Below are 17,871 nucleotides of genomic sequence, written 5' to 3'. Positions count from 1 at the left end.
CTGCATCATAGGCTTGTGCTAAGACTTATGAGCTATGTTTACCAGCTAATACATGTATTTATACCATACACTTGTCAACTGGACATGCTCAGAACCTTAAAGCGAGAACAATGCAACGATGACAAATTTAAAGTAAGAAAAACATCCGTCAAAGCTGGTTACAATTTTTAAGCAAAGAATTCGCTTAAAACACAGGGATCATTAAATTGGTAGAGACGACATCAGTATTTTCAAAATCTTCCGATTTTTGAGAAAGCCTGCCAATAAAAAAGGTCTGCCTGGTCATTTAAATGCATGTGTTGCGTGAAAAGATACTTCAAATGTGCCCCAAAATTTCCTTGGGCCAAAATACGGAATTCAGTTACAAATTTGTGCTGGCTTTTTTGTGATTTATGATAACGTTTTTCTAATTTGTTCTGATCTGCTGAAATTCCAGGAACTTCTCTGTTTATAGCTTCAGAGATTATGAAACTTCGGAGTTAATTATTATTGCTTTGCAGCTAAATAAATTTTTCATATGTTTATATCGTTTTAAACAAGTATTAGTCTCTGAGAAAACGTTGATGTTTCTATGGTTATTCTTTGGCAACTTGGGCAAGCCAGACTCCTCGGTCATAGCAATGATTCCCCGCACGTGACCAACATGTTGGAATTGACGTCTTCTGATGGGTTCATTGCTCACTCCTTAACCACATGGATTGTCATGTAGTCGGCCATACCAACACGAGCATCTGTGGAGCAAATGTCAACGAAATGTGACAATGACTACATTGGTCGTGATATTTCAGGGAAAGACGGTTGTGCTCATGTGTTTCATTTCGAGTTTTTTTGTTGCGAATAATGATTGGGACTTTGTCTCGTTAGCTGGGATTTCTGGACCTTTGGCTTTTGGAACTTTGTCTTGTTTATTACCGTTGAACGCCTGGGACTTTTTCTTCTTCATTGCTGTTATACGTCTGTCAATCTGTCAGTCGAGATGTCTGTCTTTTTTGGGAAGGCTATCAATTAGGATCCTTCAGTAATTTGCTGTTAGTCTTATTTAGCTTTGATTCATAACTGTCGTTGTGAATGTAGCTGATCACCTTATTTAACATTAAATGCGTTGGTTGAAATATTTTCATCTTAATGTTAAGTAGTAATTTATTTAAACATTGCACATGTATATTAAAACCAACCGTAGTGTACGATTGTCAGTAAGCCTATCTTACTGAGTTGTGTCTTCATCTGTTTACATGGAGCCCCATTAACTCCACTTTCTTTTCAAATTTTTCATCATGTTCTGTCATCTGAATGAGACAATGCAAAGATACTTCTCGAAGATAGTAGTGTTTTTATTTTGTAGGGACCACAACGCGTGGAAATCTTATGTCTTCAGCGTTACCTGACGCAATCAGTGGTACAGCGTCGTGCGTGGTGCTGTAGAGGATTGCGAAGGGATTCATCGAAGCGCAAGCTTCCCTCTGAGCAGTAACGAAGAGCCATCCCACATTGGCTGTCAGTGAACAATTGCCAGGGAAGTCGCTGATGACGAATTGTCTGGGCCTATATAGAAACAGCAGAACTAAAATGGTTACATGACCGACGCCTGGCGGAAGCATTGTTGCTTGTATCTTGCCCAGAGCACCTACATGTGGGTCCATCGGTGTGTGATGGGATGAGGAAATGCCAGGCCGATCGTGTCATATCATGGAGGAAGAAAAAAAAATACATTGAGCTAAATCTGCGAGTATGGGTTGAAGTGACTGTAAAGAGAGCTGGGCCACACTGCTATATGTCGATACATGTACGGGCTCTTTATTTATGAATGGAGACAAGATGAGACCGCAGTTACAAACACTCTTAGTCGTCATTTTATATTGGTTAGGATATCTTTAGCCATTTAACGCAGCACACGAGTGCAAAAGGGCTCATCTCTGCAATACGAGGGATTCACAAAACAGTGCGCCATCACGGGGCTGCCACAGAAAGATTTTTTCGCAGTGCATTGTGGGAAATGCATTAACCCAGCAGTCCCAAATCCTCCAATATGATTTTACATACACCTTAAGGGGTTAGGGTTAATGGTCGACTATGGTCAAATTCTATTCACCAGCTATACACGGGGAATTTGAATTTTCCCCAGTGTCTATCAGAGAAGGAGATGCATCACTTCAGTGTATTTCGAGTAGCAATTTTAATTGCAGATCGTGGCAAGGCGGCCATGCTTTTGTCGACGATAAACTTTAAAAAAAAAAAAAGGCCTCTCCCTGCAATGTTTTGGTGGGCACTGTGTTGTGAATCGCCCGTATTCATTCAAACGAATTGGGCAGTGCCCTTGCATTCCTGCTGATCATAGTCATAAGGTCATTTTTTGAATATATGAACAAGAGATAACGTCTGTTCTGATGCGCCGTCAAGCTGAGTTTTAATTACCAGAACAGTGTATCTCCAATAGGAAATTTGCCGTCTTTAAGTTCAAGATGTTGCCACCAAGGAGACGACAATAGTTCGTCTCTCCGGAACCAGTCGGTGATGTTCAATTGATTCCCTCTGAAGATCAGCTTTGCTAAAGGCTGTACTCCGTCAGTACTGTACAGGGAAAGCTTCACCTGCAACAAAAAAGCGTTCTCTGTCGAGGGGTTCATTTAAAAGAGATTCCAGTCTGTTTATATGAGAATGCCACTTTTGCAACGTATTAGTCTTGGGACAAGACGCTAGTCTAGTCTTGAATTAGTAATGCATGGATTGTCAGTCATCGCCGAAATACTGCGCCATCACACACAAACCGCTGTGAAAAGATCCTCTTGTATGATGAATAACGATTGTGATGACGAAGACCGTCAACATGATTTCCCTACTGCTTGAAATCCAGTTGTGCTCTACCTAAATAAATATTATATATTTTTACAAAAAGGGACTCATAGAAGTGAATTTCCCCATCACTTACAAACTTTATATGGCTGCTGCAATATTTCCATGCATCGTAGATAGCTTGGTCCCGGAAATTTCCGTGGACGTCCAAGGTCGACTCCCAGTGAGGATTAGTCCACATTTCATACAGGTCTTGCCCACCTGCCTGACCCATGAAAACGAGTTGCCACTGCAAAGCTATAAATGTCAAAATTTGTTGTCATGTTAAAGAAAAAGTTCCATAACTGAGAACGGTTAACATATGATTTATTACATCCTTGTCTGTGGTATATACAGATTTGTGTGAACAAGCTACATCTCAGGCGATTCCTCGATGTGTTGCTCTCAAGAGTGATTTAAGCCTCGTTTAGTTGGTGAAACGTTGCTGTGCAATGTTGGTTATCACCGGTGCACCGTACATTGCGCGACCGTAACCCTTGGTATTTTGTTATTAAAAGATCTGAGTGTTATGAAATTTAATTATGTTGATTCGTTGAATCAAAAATATGATATCGAATTCCTTCCCCTATCAAAAATATTGACGACAGATAACCACTGTCCACTAAAATACAGTTACCGCCATATGCACATACGTAGTACTATCCGCATTTAGTGGGAGTGTTTAGATTGCTTTACTTTGCTAAATCTACCCATTGCAAATGCATTACAATTCTAAAACAGTTCCTAAATTGTTCTTAGTATTTTTTGCATATTGATCTCAACTTTGTAACTACGTTGATAACGCTGACACGGTGTTTAAAAAACGTACATGTGCGTGCTGTGTCTAAAATAGAAGGAATTTACTACAGACAAGAGGTCATACTTTATTTTAAGAGGCGGTTGATACATACCTGCTGTGAAAAGACACGAAACCAAACTGAAGTCCGTAGTATTAGGGATAGACGTATTAGGGTAGACAGAAACGAAGCCACAAAGAACGACTTTTGTCATATGTATCTTATGATCTGTATAGTACGTACTTTATGCGTCCGTGCGTCGTTCTACGTGGACTCCTTTCTGTGTACCACGTGTAAGTTCTTTCAAAACAGTCGGTATCCGTCGATTTGGTACCGGACTACATCTGAATTGGAGCATTCGATAAGTTTAACGCGCGACAAAGTGTTTTCAAATCTGAAGTTTTGTTTGGCAGAATCAACCATTTCACCCTTTACCCTTTTTTAACCTTTTTTTATTATCATTGCTATCCCTTATGGGACAGGTCATTCCATTCCCTCGCTGTCTAGACAAAACAAGAATATTCGAGACAATCAGTTGTAGAAAAAGGAGTAGTTAATTTTAGTTAGTAATGTTATTCACAATTTGATTGCAAAGCACAAGGCGAAGGAATTTTCTTCTTGTTTGAAGACTTGTCCGGCCAAGTCGAGAGAGCAGTGAATCATAGCTTGAGTCCCAATCTCAGCACATATATCTGACGCATTGATTTTGGATACGCTCGATGATGTCCGAATGGCTATGCCTATACGGTTCCCACGTCCTGCAACAGTAGTCTACCCGGGGCCTAATCAAGGAAACGTACATCTTTTAAACTCGTTACCAGAGCAGCTTGGCAGGGTTCTCTTAATCAACCCCATGATTTTGGTGCACTTCGTGTGAATTTCTTGACGGTGACCTTGCCAGTTTAGTGACGCTCAAATATTTTTCAGTGGTTGGGTTCGGCAATGTATGCCCATCCATGCGACAATTGTAGCTTGTGTGTTTCTAGAAATCTTCTAAAGTTTACATTTATCAACATTAAAATTGAGTTTTTCAAGATATATTTTTGCGCTGGGGAGATGTTAATTATATACAACGGGTTTGCCCTTACCCAACGTATATTAATAAGCACTGTATGCTCACTGCTTGTCCGAGAGCTTGCGAAAAAACCTCACAAGCTTACTCGGGTGGGACTCGAACCCACAACCTCCTGCTTACTCGTGCAGATGTCTTAACCACTCGACCACCGAGCTTGCCGGGGTCTGCTGGCCGGTCCGAGTCAAATGAAGCAGCGGGTACCACGAACTATTCGACTCGGACCGGCCAGCCGACCCCGGCAAGCGGACCCTTACATAATTCCAAAATGTTACATACAATGTTTCTAATGTAATCATTTTGACTTTTCCTAGAGATGAGCCCGATTGGAACGTTTGGCAATTTTAAAGCATCTATCACGTTTTCTAATCAATAATTTAAGCTCACATGTAATCCAAGGAGAGGGTTTACGGGTGCGTTTACGGTGTGTGGAATGCTGGAATCAGCAATATCCAGTAATAAGTGTTTCCAAGATAACCAGAAGTTTGTATATTATCCTCCTGGACTGCATCAATTTTTTTAGAACCCGCATTTTATACGTCACTCGTAAATTTACTAATATCAGTTTTTAATAATACTAAACCTTTCTCTTTTCCCGGGAAGCTCATGCAAAAGCGAAGCGAATTTGGCGTCACGAAAAATCTGCAGCGGAATTTTGCTTGAGTTGAAATCTGTTCCACGTTTACGAATTTGCAATTTGATCTGACGTCACAAATACGCGTTTGTGTTCGTGCCAAGTAGAAACCGGCCTTCAGGTGATGCGTAGCATTGATATAATTAACTACAGACTTTTTCAGATCAATGCATAGGAGTGAGTCAGCAGGTTTTTGCATTTTACACGAATCAAGACTAGTGAAGGAACAATCACGCAGCCCCCAAGGTGGAGGCTCAGATATGCCTATCAACGTAAACGCGCCACGCCCATTGGCTAGAACTCAACTTTGCATTGAATAGTTTCATTTTCCCCACCGTGCAAGGGCATCGTGTGTTCATTGGAGGTTTAGCTTTTGTACTGATGCATGCGTTAATTAAGCCATTTAATATTCGGACTTATAGTAGACTTGACTCAAGTAGGGATCTCTGTTACGTCTTCGTTTAAGCTTTGGATACACATCAAGACCGCGCGCCGTTACTTGCTTTGCGCCCTCTTGTGTCCAGTTATTACATCTACTATTAGTTCAGTTCAGAAATCCCGACTTGATGAATCTGCCAACCGTTGGTACATAGCGAATGGGCTCATCTACGAAAAGAGGTAGCAGCCAATCTCATTGCCGGACTTGTTTTTACGTCAAGTCGGGCTGGTGACGTATGACACACGTGGTACAATAAAGGCTATCAAATGAGGGCGTATTATAAGGGTTATGGGGAGCTGCCTGTCCAAGCACGACGTCCGTGTAGTGCCTACCGTCTGAAGGGGTGGCTGACTAGGGAAGAGCAACGTAAGTCCGACCTGATTCAAGTCTAGACGTATAGCCAAAGATTTACGAACCGTGTGGTGGGGGGCATGAGGAGCTAGAGCAGCAGAAAGCATTGATGAAGTCAGCCGGTCGAGGGGTGTTCGGAATGAGGCCATCGTTGTTGGTTCCCTCCATCATGAAGGCACACTCGCGTTGCCGCCGGTGGTACGTATCACACACTGATAACTTGGCATCTCTCCCTTCAGTGTTTATCAAAGACCACAGGTTGCTCCTAAAGCCTGCCTCGTAGGCCGCTTTGAGTTGAGTCAGTGTGCAGAGTTGCATTCCGTGCTGTGCGCAGGCGTCCCTAGCCAGAGACAAGTCAGCACTGGGGTATTTCTCTCTGGTTCTAAGGAATGCAGAGAATTCTACGCAGAAATAAAAGACAAAGAAAAAAAGTATCACCGTGGAGCACATCACCTTGAGCAGAAGCACTCCCTCATCGGTTTTTGTCCTGAATGTTCAATCAAGCACCATCTTGTTTGTAGCAACGCGACCGCGCGCAACACATAATTTTCATAATTCACGTGTTAGCTACCAGTAAAGTTGAAAACGTGATTCTGATAAAAACTTTGCCTACCTCACGTCTACTGTTCTTTTTGGTATTTTGTATCACAAATCATGATTTAAATTTCTCACTTCATATTTCGGTTTACTTTCTGTCTAATTCAACGGTGAAACTCATATGCAGCAAGGTATGAGACGGAGAGAACCCCCCTGCTTTGTGTTGGTCATTGTCTCGCAGGAATCTGCGGAATTCCTTTCAGACATCTTCGGGGGATATGTTAAGTACCAATAGTCTGGAATGAGATGTGACCAAAGATACAGAAAGTGGCGCTCAGTATTAGGGATGGAGAATGTAAAATTTTGATTTGTTGTAGATATGAATCTATCTCTGGGTGTTTTTATTTGACGCATACACCATGTCTGTCCTCGTGAAAAGAAAAGTTGATAGGAACTAGTGAAGTTGTGAAATTTGAGAAAAACTGTTTTTGTTTTACTAGGTGTATGTACACTTTTTGCCGAGTTGTATATAGGGACTGATGGCTTGCTGGCTTCTGGAGTCCGTGGTTGGTTTTGCTGTGCGCGTGCGCAATTGCCTATTCTATTTATACAGAGGTGCGTGACAGCCGATACCTGGCCGACTCTGCTCGCCACCAGACTGGATGAACCCATAGAACTATGTGGGTTCGTGACGTGAAGAACCCCATAGTTCTAGGGGTAGCTGGTATGTAATACCTGACCCAAAACAGCCACTTTGCGCCACACTCTTGCCAAATCCATTCAGCATTATCATCTCCTCCTCCATTATACTGTCTGACATAATTTTTACCAAACAACGAACGCGATTTCCCGGCCTCATGCACGACAAGGATACGCTGCTATGTGAATGCTGGATTATGTACACATACGCACGGAATTCCCTGATCGGTAATGTGCGAATCCCAAGATGTCGTTTGCGGCCACGGAGCCTGTCGACAACTTGTTTTCTGCTACATTAAATATCGAACCTTCAAACGAGACTCCAAGCTTTGATGTGCTCCTTTTCTATACAAATGAATCATCGGCCAAAAAAGCGCTTCCCTCTAGTTGGTTTTGATTTTAAGCAAGTTGATCAAGACATGTATTTACCCATGCTGTCTTTGACACATAGGGGGTCGTGTTTTTGACTGTTGAAACAACCAGATGAAGCGTCAGTTGGCTGAAGAAAGAGTGAAAAAGGTTTGGGTTTATTATTACTTTAATATAATTAATGCACTAAGTATATTGCCATGCAAGAGCCCTTTCATTCAGTTACCACACTGTTCGTGTTCACACACAGGGAGCTGCAAGCTAAACTACTTACAGGTGCTTTTCCATATGTACGTTTTTTGGGTGCGTTTTGTATACCTTGCGTTCACTTTTACGGACACAAAAATCGACTCCATTAACATAACACACGTGTGCGTTGTGCTCAGCCGTCAAAATTGCCGCTGGAGCGATTTTGACGGAAAGGCAAGGCTTGGCGCAAGTGTTGACGCGCGCATTATGGAAAGGCGCCTTAAGGTGTGTAAGGCACGCCCACCTGTTGCTGACGAGTCAATGATGTTCCTTTGAATTTTTTCAATACCAGTGTCACGGTCTCGCTTTTACCGGTGTGCTGGCCGAGTTCATGATTGTATGAGCACGTCAAATATAGGGGAATTTATTTCAATGCAAGGCGGATATTGCCTTCCTTCTCTGTGTCTGGTCCTTTGTTTTGTATCATAAGGGAAGATAGTTATGCACTGGAAGATTTTTTAGATTAAAATTTTTGTGGGCTGTAAAAAGTGTATATGTCTGACACCAAGCAAAGGCTCCTATTAGCGATAATTACCAAAACGTAAACAGAAAATCACACGCCTTTAGATGATAATTAAGCAGGCAGCTTTACCACTGCAGTTTAATAGTGAAACCAACATTTTATGGTTCTAGCGAGGTCAAACGTATTGTTGTTAGAAATGCAATGAAATGACTATACTTTGTGAAAGATGCAGCACTACTTACAAACTAATTAGAAAGAATATTTTACAGTAACTGTAATTTGGCAGAGCATAGGCAACAGTCGGAGCTTGAGGGTTTTTAAAGCTTTCCAGCGATTGTCATAAGTAACCATACTTGGTATAGGAAATGGAACGGCGGTATTAACCATGCAGTTTCACCTAGTCAGGGCTGTTAAGACTTCAAAACAAATTTGTATGCACAAAGCAGTGCAACGTTGTGGTTCAGTGCCTTGGATTACATCACCGTGTTTCTCACGAATGTGCAAAGTCCTATTAACATTGAAGCCAAAAGGGCCCAAAATTACAGATTAATATAGCAAAACAAAAATTGAAAATAAGGTAAATCGAAACAAAAAGTTGCTATTTCAAGGATTTTAGTAAAATGTTTCTCTCACATGGTTCTGTTAACCTACCTCAGCTTCGACGTAAGAGTAGAACCAGCCTGGCCTCCGGACCAAACGATCGGGGGCTTGGTAGTGGGAGGCATTGAGATTGAGTTGGCAATGGCCGGTATCCATGAAGTAGTTGACTGAGCCACACCAAGGGGTGGATTTACACACCCCGTGGCAGGCCCCTTGAGACTCGGTTAAGCGCAAGATGTGGGTAAAGCCAACCAGAGCAGCGTCGATTATGCCGCACCACCAGTGGGGGCAACTTGGAACATCGCCAGTAGTGCAGACTAACCTAATCAAAAGTGAACACGCAAGTATGCAGAGGAGCCCTTCGCCAACGCTCTCCATTTTTACAATGATCATAATCGGACAACTGGCGTCAGTTAACAGACTGTGGTGCCTTCCACTTTAAAGGCACAGTTGGTCGGCGGTAACACCATTGTAATATCAAATAACTCCACAACCATTATACTTGAAAAAAAGTTTCAGAGCAAGACAGGACCTTGTTGTTTTCAGGTTTGTTTCAAAATAAATCATTTGAGGCAAATTTAAACATAGAACGCAAGAAATATCTGGGTGAAAGGTAACTTTAAAACAATTAAGTAAACAACGTTAGTTGCTTCAGTTTTGATATACTACCAACAACTTCTGTTCTGAATAATTACATTGGACTTCGATGTAATAAAGCATGGTGTAGATTTTACACAGCGAACTGCTAAACGTCAATCCTGTTTATTTCTGATTATTTTTTAAACCTTTGCCACTAACTCGGTGCTGCAAAAATTAAACATTAATAGTTTAATTGTTTGATTATAGTTGATTTAAAATCGTAATTATTATCCGGAAATTTTACTGACACTGAGAGGGCTCACTGATCTCGAAAGGTGGTAAAATATTCTTTCTCAAGAAATCTTCTTTAATTCTGCATTTACAGTCTTCAGTCGGCATGGCAACTGCATAATATTTTGTGGGCTGGCAATTGACCTTCGATAAATAGCTATGTGTTTCAGGCTAGGCGTGACAATCGAAATTACACGGGAAAAGATCACCCATGGACATAAAGTGGTCCGTGGTTCATGGTACGGCTGCTATATGCCTACAATTAGGAACACTATACAAAGATTATACTATATTACCGATGAAACTGTCAGTAATTGCAGTATGTTAAACACCTATCTTTTTGATGGATCCTAAAATAACAGACAGTAACAGCCGCAGTTTAAAGGGACGAAATAACGTTTGTTGGTATGTAGTTTATATTTTAAAGATGGTTGTAGATGTATACGGGCCGTGTCTTACACTTTAGGGGTTGTAGGTCTTCGCCGAAAGGCAATGCTTTCACACACGAACGGATGATAGCATCAGTTGGTGTGTGATGCGAGTTCACGCATGTGTTTGACCATGATTACACCACAGAGGAGACGTCACTGTTTCGAATGTTAAAACATTGTCTCTCCCTCACAGACCAAGCACAGGCACTTACCTAAAAGGACAACCACTGACAAGCGAGGTCAGAGTTTGTACTGAAACATTAAAACGATCAGAATGCTTTCCACCTTGCAGTTATACCAAAGCTTTACGGTCAAACAAAGACGAAGTGTGTGATAGTGTTTATATAGTACGAGGTCTCCCCACATGCGCCAAGTTAGTTATCCTTGCGTGGACCTGACAAGAAGTCCATACAAGGCAGGCAACTTGATGAGGATGTTGTGTGGATTTCAGTTGAATTGAATAATTTATTGCTACATAATAAATGTAGGTTTTCCCGCCGAATTCGTCATCTTCACACGCAGTCAAGTTCATTATTGTTCATTCGTATTCCAACGGTTTTTTTTTCAGCTGCTTGCACCCATCTTTCTTTTTTCTTAGGGTAGAGCCTACCAATTCATTTACGGGTGTCAAATAGTGTACTGTAAAAAAAAATCAGTTTAGAACTAATTTCATTCCAATGAACAGTGCGTAACCGTCATTCGATTTCGCGCTGAGAGGGTGTTTGACTGGAATGAGAAATTCTTCACAAACTTTTCTTTAGTTTTTGTCTATAAGCAATCATGTTCGCAGTTAGAGCCTTCAAATTGGAAAACTACAAGGTAAGAGGAATTATATGGCAGCTTAAGATGCGCATAGAACTGAAAAGGCAGATTACGAATAGAAAACGCCAGGAGTCATAATAGGTCAGTTGTGATTCATGTATACATCTGGACTCCGTTTTGGAATCAGTACAATTTCCGACTTATGTAAGTTTTGGGAAACCGTGGGCAGATCCAAGGGGGCGTGGGGCGCACGCCCCTTTTTTTACTAAATGGATAATTTTTTTTAAAAAAGAAGAAGAAAAAGAGGGAGAGAGAAGAAAAGAGAAGGGTCATATTGTCTGAACTTGCACCACAGAGCGACTAGAATACATGGCCCAAGACCCCACGCTGTAGGCGGTTCGCGCTACGCGCTCGTGGGGCATTTTACCGTTGCTGCACCAGTGCACACCCAACCCCTCTTGGCATGTTTGAAATATCCGGGATCACGCCCCACCCCCTTGGAAAAATCAGGCTGGAAGCATCACAGTCCATTGATGGACCGGACGTTCAAATGTCTGCATCCTGGTATCCGACTTGATGATAACCAGTTCTAGGAAACTCGGAGAAGGCTGTGGAGGGTGATGGTCGAAATGAATGTATAGAATTTGCCCAAGAGAAATAGCAACAGTGTCCCAACGGTTTCATAATGCGTCACGGGCGTGACAAGCAGTTCGCATGCAAGACGGGTTCATTTACTTTATTTTTTCCTTTCAAAACACCCCTTCATACCCTTTGAAGGGGCAAAAGAATACAATGTATTGAATGGAACAGTAGTATTTTTGCCAGAATCGCCGAAACAAATGAAAATGGGAACGCCGTAGCGCACGGTGTTTTGGCCCCTTTACACAGTAGCCAATTCAGTTCTACTATCGCATCAACTTGACGGTTAGCGGATTCCACATCACTGAAGGTATGTAGCACATCAAAGGTGTCGGAAAGCTGGTGCTAACACAGCTTTGAGTTGAATTCATGCGGCTGATTTGGAAGTTTCGGATTTACAAAATTGCACAAGTTGATTAACCACCATCATATTCACAAAATGACTGACTGTGCATGCAAACGTTGGAAAGCCCGTGTCGCAACACTGTGAATCTGCGAAATTTAATTGGGGTGGTACCAGACTATTTGGGGCTCCTAGCCTCAAAAAATATGGCTTAAAACATTTTAATACAGTCTCATGCAGGTTCAAAAAAATGAAAACTTAACCTCACTTTCAATTCAAGATGGCGGACACATGAATGAAGTCTACATACACTTTGTATCGCAACTCCCTGATACTTCGAGATCATGGTGAAACAATTATTGTAATGGGCAATTAAAGTGGATAAAGTCGATCCTCATCGCCAGACATGCGTGAAGCGTATCGTGCTTGGTTATGACTATATACAGGTAATAGTGAAGGTAATTGACGTACATCCTAGAAATGAAAATCACCTCATTAAAGGCTACTCAGCGGCATGACGACGAGTAATGTTATTTTTAATATGTATTAGAGCTGTGAAATATTATACACGGCACTTCGTGATGACATGCCATGGCGTAACGAACAGTTCATTGAGTATCAAGATAACTACTAAAGGAATCCACCACACCTGAAAACGGCTGATAGTGTTACACATTAAAAAAACAGATGTATATCGTCTAGTAAAAAGTTTAATGCTTTCCCTTAGCAAGTTTTCTACAGCATGTAGTAATGAAAACTTAAATGTTCAAAAAAGAAAACAAATCCTGTAATTAATCTTCAGAAACGGATACTAACATTTTTATATAATTTCAATAATTATAACCGATTAACAATTTTAAAAGTTTTTCAATAGTAGACCCATGCACTGTCAACTCTTGAATCTTTTCGTCTAGTATTAGATTTGGGGATATAAACAAAGAAATATCAACTTTGATTTGAGAATTAGTGCAAAAACATGAAATGAGACATATCTCAAGTAATAAATTTCGATGAATAATCAGTGCCTTTTTACATTTTATTCTCTTGAGAGTAGTTGATTATATCAGTTTGCTATAAATACTCAACAGTGCTAACCACAGTCATTATCTTCTCAGTCGGAACGGTTTCAGTTTTCGCCGTCAGCATGCAGGATTACTTCTCATATTTGTAGTCTGTCTTGTTTGTTCGTGGCCTTGTCCATTTTCTGCTGATTCAAAGGGTCTATGCAATTTAATCTTTCTTAAATGCAACCCCCGGAAAGTACCTCTGTGTCTCAGTTAACCTTATTTTCAATTATTGTTTTGCGATCGTTAAGGACATTTTGATGTAATTTTCGTGTTATGCAAATGGAGAGAAAATCTGAATTTTACATTAACTTCTAGAGTAAAATGCAGGAATTGTTGCATTGTACTAGCCTAATTTTCATTTTCTTTTGTGATTCATTTTTTTAGGTTTGCACGCAGTTCTCTGTACGTGTGACAGATTATATAATAGTACCGCATACGATTATGTGTGTGGCCCGCGTTTGACCCGGGGCAAAAAGAATGAATAGTCATGAAGAATAGTCATGAATAATATTCATGACTGTTATTATCGTTGTACAAATGGCGTAGCTAGGGTTTTACTGGTGTGGGGGGGGGGCACAAGGGGGCAGCAGCATCTTATTGGGGTTACCAGCTTTCAGTGTTGTGGCTTTTTGGGGGAAAGCTTTTATTAGTCTTGTTTAATATCCGTGTTTTTTTTTTTTTTGGTGGGGGCACCTGGTGCTACCGGGAATTTGTGGGGGTTGGCACGTGCCCCAAGGCCCCCAGTGGCTATGCCACGGTTGTATGTGCGGGAAATTTTATGTAAGCTAACGATATTTCCAGTTATGTTTTGGAAGTTGCTTGTAAGATTAAGTAATGCTAAAAAGGCTATTTTAAGAAACTTACGTAATGAGCAGAAATTTTTAGGAAATTGTAGACTATAAATACCGGGAAAAGACTCAGAGAGACACAAACCGCAAGATAGATTTTGAAAGGCAATTCTACCGTGCGCAAGCTATGAGAAGTCTTTGACTTGTTGACTTCTGCACCATTTTGACCTGTGGTGGAGAGTCGTCTGTGTTTGCGACACTTATTCAAAAAGTTCGTCCAGGGAAGTGTAGACCTGAATCCAGTTCTAGTTCGTAGGATCATCAAGTTCCCGTATTTGTGACGGTCATCACGCCCTCGCCGTTTCGTCTCGAGCACGGTCATTCTTGTTGGATGTGGTCTTCGTCTCCGTTGCAGCTCATTTTTGCACCGTCAACGACTGAACTGGTTTTTCGCCATCTATGGAGTCCTTCGTTCTTCACTGTAGTGCCCTGCCAAGTTCTCGACCGTTAATTAACTTGAACACCTTGTTTATATGAGATATTCCTTATCATTGTAAACTAGTTGCAATCAACATTTCTTTGTTACTACTTTCTTTACGTGAAAAGTGTAACATTCTCATTAAATCATACTTGTTCATTTGTTCCTAAAATCAGTGTAATCTTACAAAAGAATAAGAACACAAAATACAATTACAGAAGAACTCTTAAATAATCTGCACTCCGCAATTCGCACTCCGTAATCCGCACTCCACTACCTCTTACCTGTATCCGCAATCCGCACTCCTCACTCGGGTGACTGCACCCAAGATATCGGTGGAATGCCGGTGCTAATTACCTAACCCAAACTTGCGGGTAACTCAGGGCGTCTGCCGACACTCTGGCTGTCCAGTCTTTCACCGCTTTCCTTGACGGTGACCTTTGGACAACCCTCACAACTCTGCCCACAATTCTACCCACACAGTATAAGAACAGTACACAACAAGTCGACTAATGCGGATACGCTGCGCTTAGATGGCGGAACCAGTACCAAAATTGCTCGCAGACTCTCCGCGGCAGCGCACTCAAAAGGAGCCGTTACACACAGCACTGTTCACTCGCCGAACCAGGTCTGCAGACCGTCATGCTATTTAGCGCCAACACATACAACTGGCGTCAACAAAGTGCCATTAACTCGACAGCAGCCTCTAAAGATTTAAAAGTGGTTTTATCATAAGAGACTCTAAGGCCTGCCACTGTGTAAGAGACATATCGAATTCGCTTCCAGATTCACGCAGAAAAACGTAACTTTTTCGCGACGGATAGAGGCCGCTATCTTTCTTTACCGTCCACGCGAAAACAAGATGGCGGCCGGTCAGGCTGCACGACCAGGCCCGAATTTGTCGCTCAAATTTTCACACTTAAATATCATTTTCGATAATGTGATACATTGAATATGATATGTAGGAGCCTAACTAATATTTTAAATATAAAATATCTGCATAAAAATGCTTAAATATTTTGTTGACGCTCGTTGACGCTAAATAGCACAAACTAGACAGAACGTAAACTTGCACCAGTCTTGCGCTGCCTTAAATATGTACATTTAAATGGGAAAATTACGCACAGATTAATGCTAATGTACACGGGTACCAATACAGTGATCTCGCGCATTCTCTGCCCCTATACAAAGATAGAATTATGTCATCTTTTAACTGAAACCTAAACTTGTTAAATCCATTTCGTCACAAAGGCCCGAGTGTAGCTTGAATTGCCCCCAATTTATATCAGCTACAAAAAAATCAACGAAATAAGCGATTAGTACAACTCTCCTCAATCCTCATATTCACAAGAATTATAATCAAAAATTATACAAGTTCATGAAAATACGCTAAATATTTTAACATAACAAAAGAGAGGATCGAACCTCCCACAAAGTTGAAATTGTCCGACCGTTGTGAAAAAGACTTATACAGAATAAACCCAACTTTGCACAATTCAAAAGTGTTACAAATTACCGTCACTTATACAGAATACGCAATTTTATACAGAACCTCACATAAACCCTGAAACATTGTGAAAAGCGCACGTCAACTGGTTTCCTTCCTCAAAAATGTGATTCAAAACTGAAAAACTTACCTCATAAAATACAAAAATAAACGAATACATGTACAACTTTTTCTTCTCTCTCCCTGAAACTCTTCAGGCCCGTTTCAATTGTCGATTGGATCTGCCAATGTTTTTTTTGTACAAATGTTTGTACCTGAAAAAAGACTACGAAAATAAGTTATACATGTCACAAAGTACTTTCTTAAAAACTTAGAAAAGCTAACCTACAAAACGAACAGTCACAAAGCTCATCCTGGCTCTGGCTGTCACCGCACTACAGGGGGGGTCCAAGGTCGACTCCGTTGTTCCCTGGCAGAGCTCTGCGTCAACTTCGATGGCCTTCAAGTAGGACTTCCAGCGCTTCGTCTGGCGAACACGCTTCCCATCCACGAAGAATTCGGTCAGGGTATACACGCTGACGGCGGCCATCTTCTTGATCTTAGCTGGAGGGGGGCCCTCAGGTTCCTCTATTATCCATTTTACTTGACTAGCGGTAGCGCTGGGGCAGTCTATGAGTCTTTTTTGGACAGCGTCTTTGTGGGCTTTCGGCCACATCGCTAGTCTGACTCTGGGCCTCAGGGGCTGTTTTCCTGTCCTCCCTGTGCCTGTCTCCTCTTAATTCCTCTTTGCTTCATCTTGAAGCACCGTCTCACTCTGAGAGATTTCTGACTCCTCAGTTTGAGGGTTTTCCATTACCTTCCCTGGCTCTACTCGCCTACATCAGGCTTTAACCTGTCTACACGTACTACACAGTGTTTATCAACCCGTCTCAACTTGATGCGGACTATCACATCTGACAATTTCTTGATTATTTGCCAGGGTCCCTCCCAACGCAGTTGGAGCTTGGGGGACATGTTCTTCTTTTTGGCAGGATTATGCAGCCATACTAGCTGCCCCTCCTTTAGGCCTGCCTCTGTTGCCTTTCAGTCGTAATTTTTTTCTGCCTGCGAGCACTCTTGCCTAGGCACTGTTGGTTGCCACTCTCCGTCTTCAGCAGTGGCCCGAGCAAGTCAATTGCTACCCCTACTATAGGTGCATCCACTTGGTAATGTTGCAATGGGGCCCTTCGCTTCTTAACGGGTGGCTTTCTTCCTGCACAGGTCTCACAACGCCGCAGAAATGATCTCACATCTGCAGACATCCCAGCCCAGAAATATCTGTACTTCATCTGGGCAAGGGTCTTACCCATTCCCAGGTGGCCACTCACTTGTCCACCTGAGACCCATTCCCAGGTGGCCACTCACTTGTTCTTCGTGTACCTCTGTTAGTATTTCTTTCCTAAGCTTCTTCGGCAAACCAATAGCCATCTGATTCATTTGCCGTCATCTGACTCCCATTTCTTGTACAGCACCCCTTCTCTGACTTCTAACTGATCCCAACTCGACCAGTAAGTCTTAAACTCAGGAGAGTTGGGAGATACATCTTCTCAAGCAGGGGCGACCCTTGCCCCTCGCCTTCTCTCTCACAACCCAACTCATGGTCGTGTCCTCGAGTTGAGCCTTTCTCAACTCATCCTTTGAAATCGTTGGCTTGGCTACTACGCCCCTGGCTTCCTGCCTTCAACTTCTCTGTCTTCCGGTCTCTGTGGTCTCCTGTCGACCATATTGTTTGCACTGTCTCCTTGACAGTCCATCTGCATTGGCATGTTTCTTGCCGGGGCGGTGCTGGATTTCTGTGTCACAGCCTGATATGACATCCAACCACATCGCCAGCTGTCCCTCGGGGTTCTTGAAATTTAGAAGTCACCGAAGAACAGCATGGTCGGTTCTGATTGTCATCTTCCTCCCGTTGAGGTATTGTTAGAGCTCTTTCACGTACATTACCACTGCTAGTAATTCACGTCTGGT

The 17,871-nt window shown here is 42.0% G+C and overlaps 1 protein-coding gene across 3 annotated transcripts in view; it reads right to left on the bottom strand.

Moving 5' to 3' along the window:
• Positions 1-101: 101 nt before the first annotated feature.
• LOC110984432 (uncharacterized) overlaps positions 102-17,871 on the bottom strand; it is a 26,382-nt gene continuing 8,612 nt past the window's right edge. For 2 of the 3 annotated variants that reach the window (XM_087133571.1, XM_087133572.1), the window contains exons 2-7: positions 7,788-7,857; positions 6,188-6,523; positions 2,927-3,087; positions 2,413-2,588; positions 1,382-1,542; positions 102-731 (exon numbers count right to left, since the gene is read on the bottom strand). In XM_087133571.1, the coding sequence (XP_086989697.1) occupies positions 679-731; positions 1,382-1,542; positions 2,413-2,588; positions 2,927-3,087; positions 6,188-6,523; positions 7,788-7,857 (957 nt within the window). In that variant the 3' untranslated portion in view covers positions 102-678. Of the gene's footprint in view, positions 732-1,381; positions 1,543-2,412; positions 2,589-2,926; positions 3,088-6,187; positions 6,524-7,787; positions 7,858-9,090; positions 17,569-17,871 lie in introns of those variants that run through there. The other variant, XM_087133570.1, reaches the window with a different exon arrangement.

This window comes from Acanthaster planci, linkage group LG02 (assembly GCF_054643075.1).
Source record: "Acanthaster planci isolate LZ-2023a linkage group LG02, COTS_SCS, whole genome shotgun sequence".
Lineage (NCBI taxonomy): Eukaryota > Metazoa > Echinodermata > Asteroidea > Valvatida > Acanthasteridae > Acanthaster > Acanthaster planci.
The sequence above is the reverse complement of the archived record's forward strand: the minus strand, read 5'-3'. Positions and strand labels throughout refer to the sequence as shown.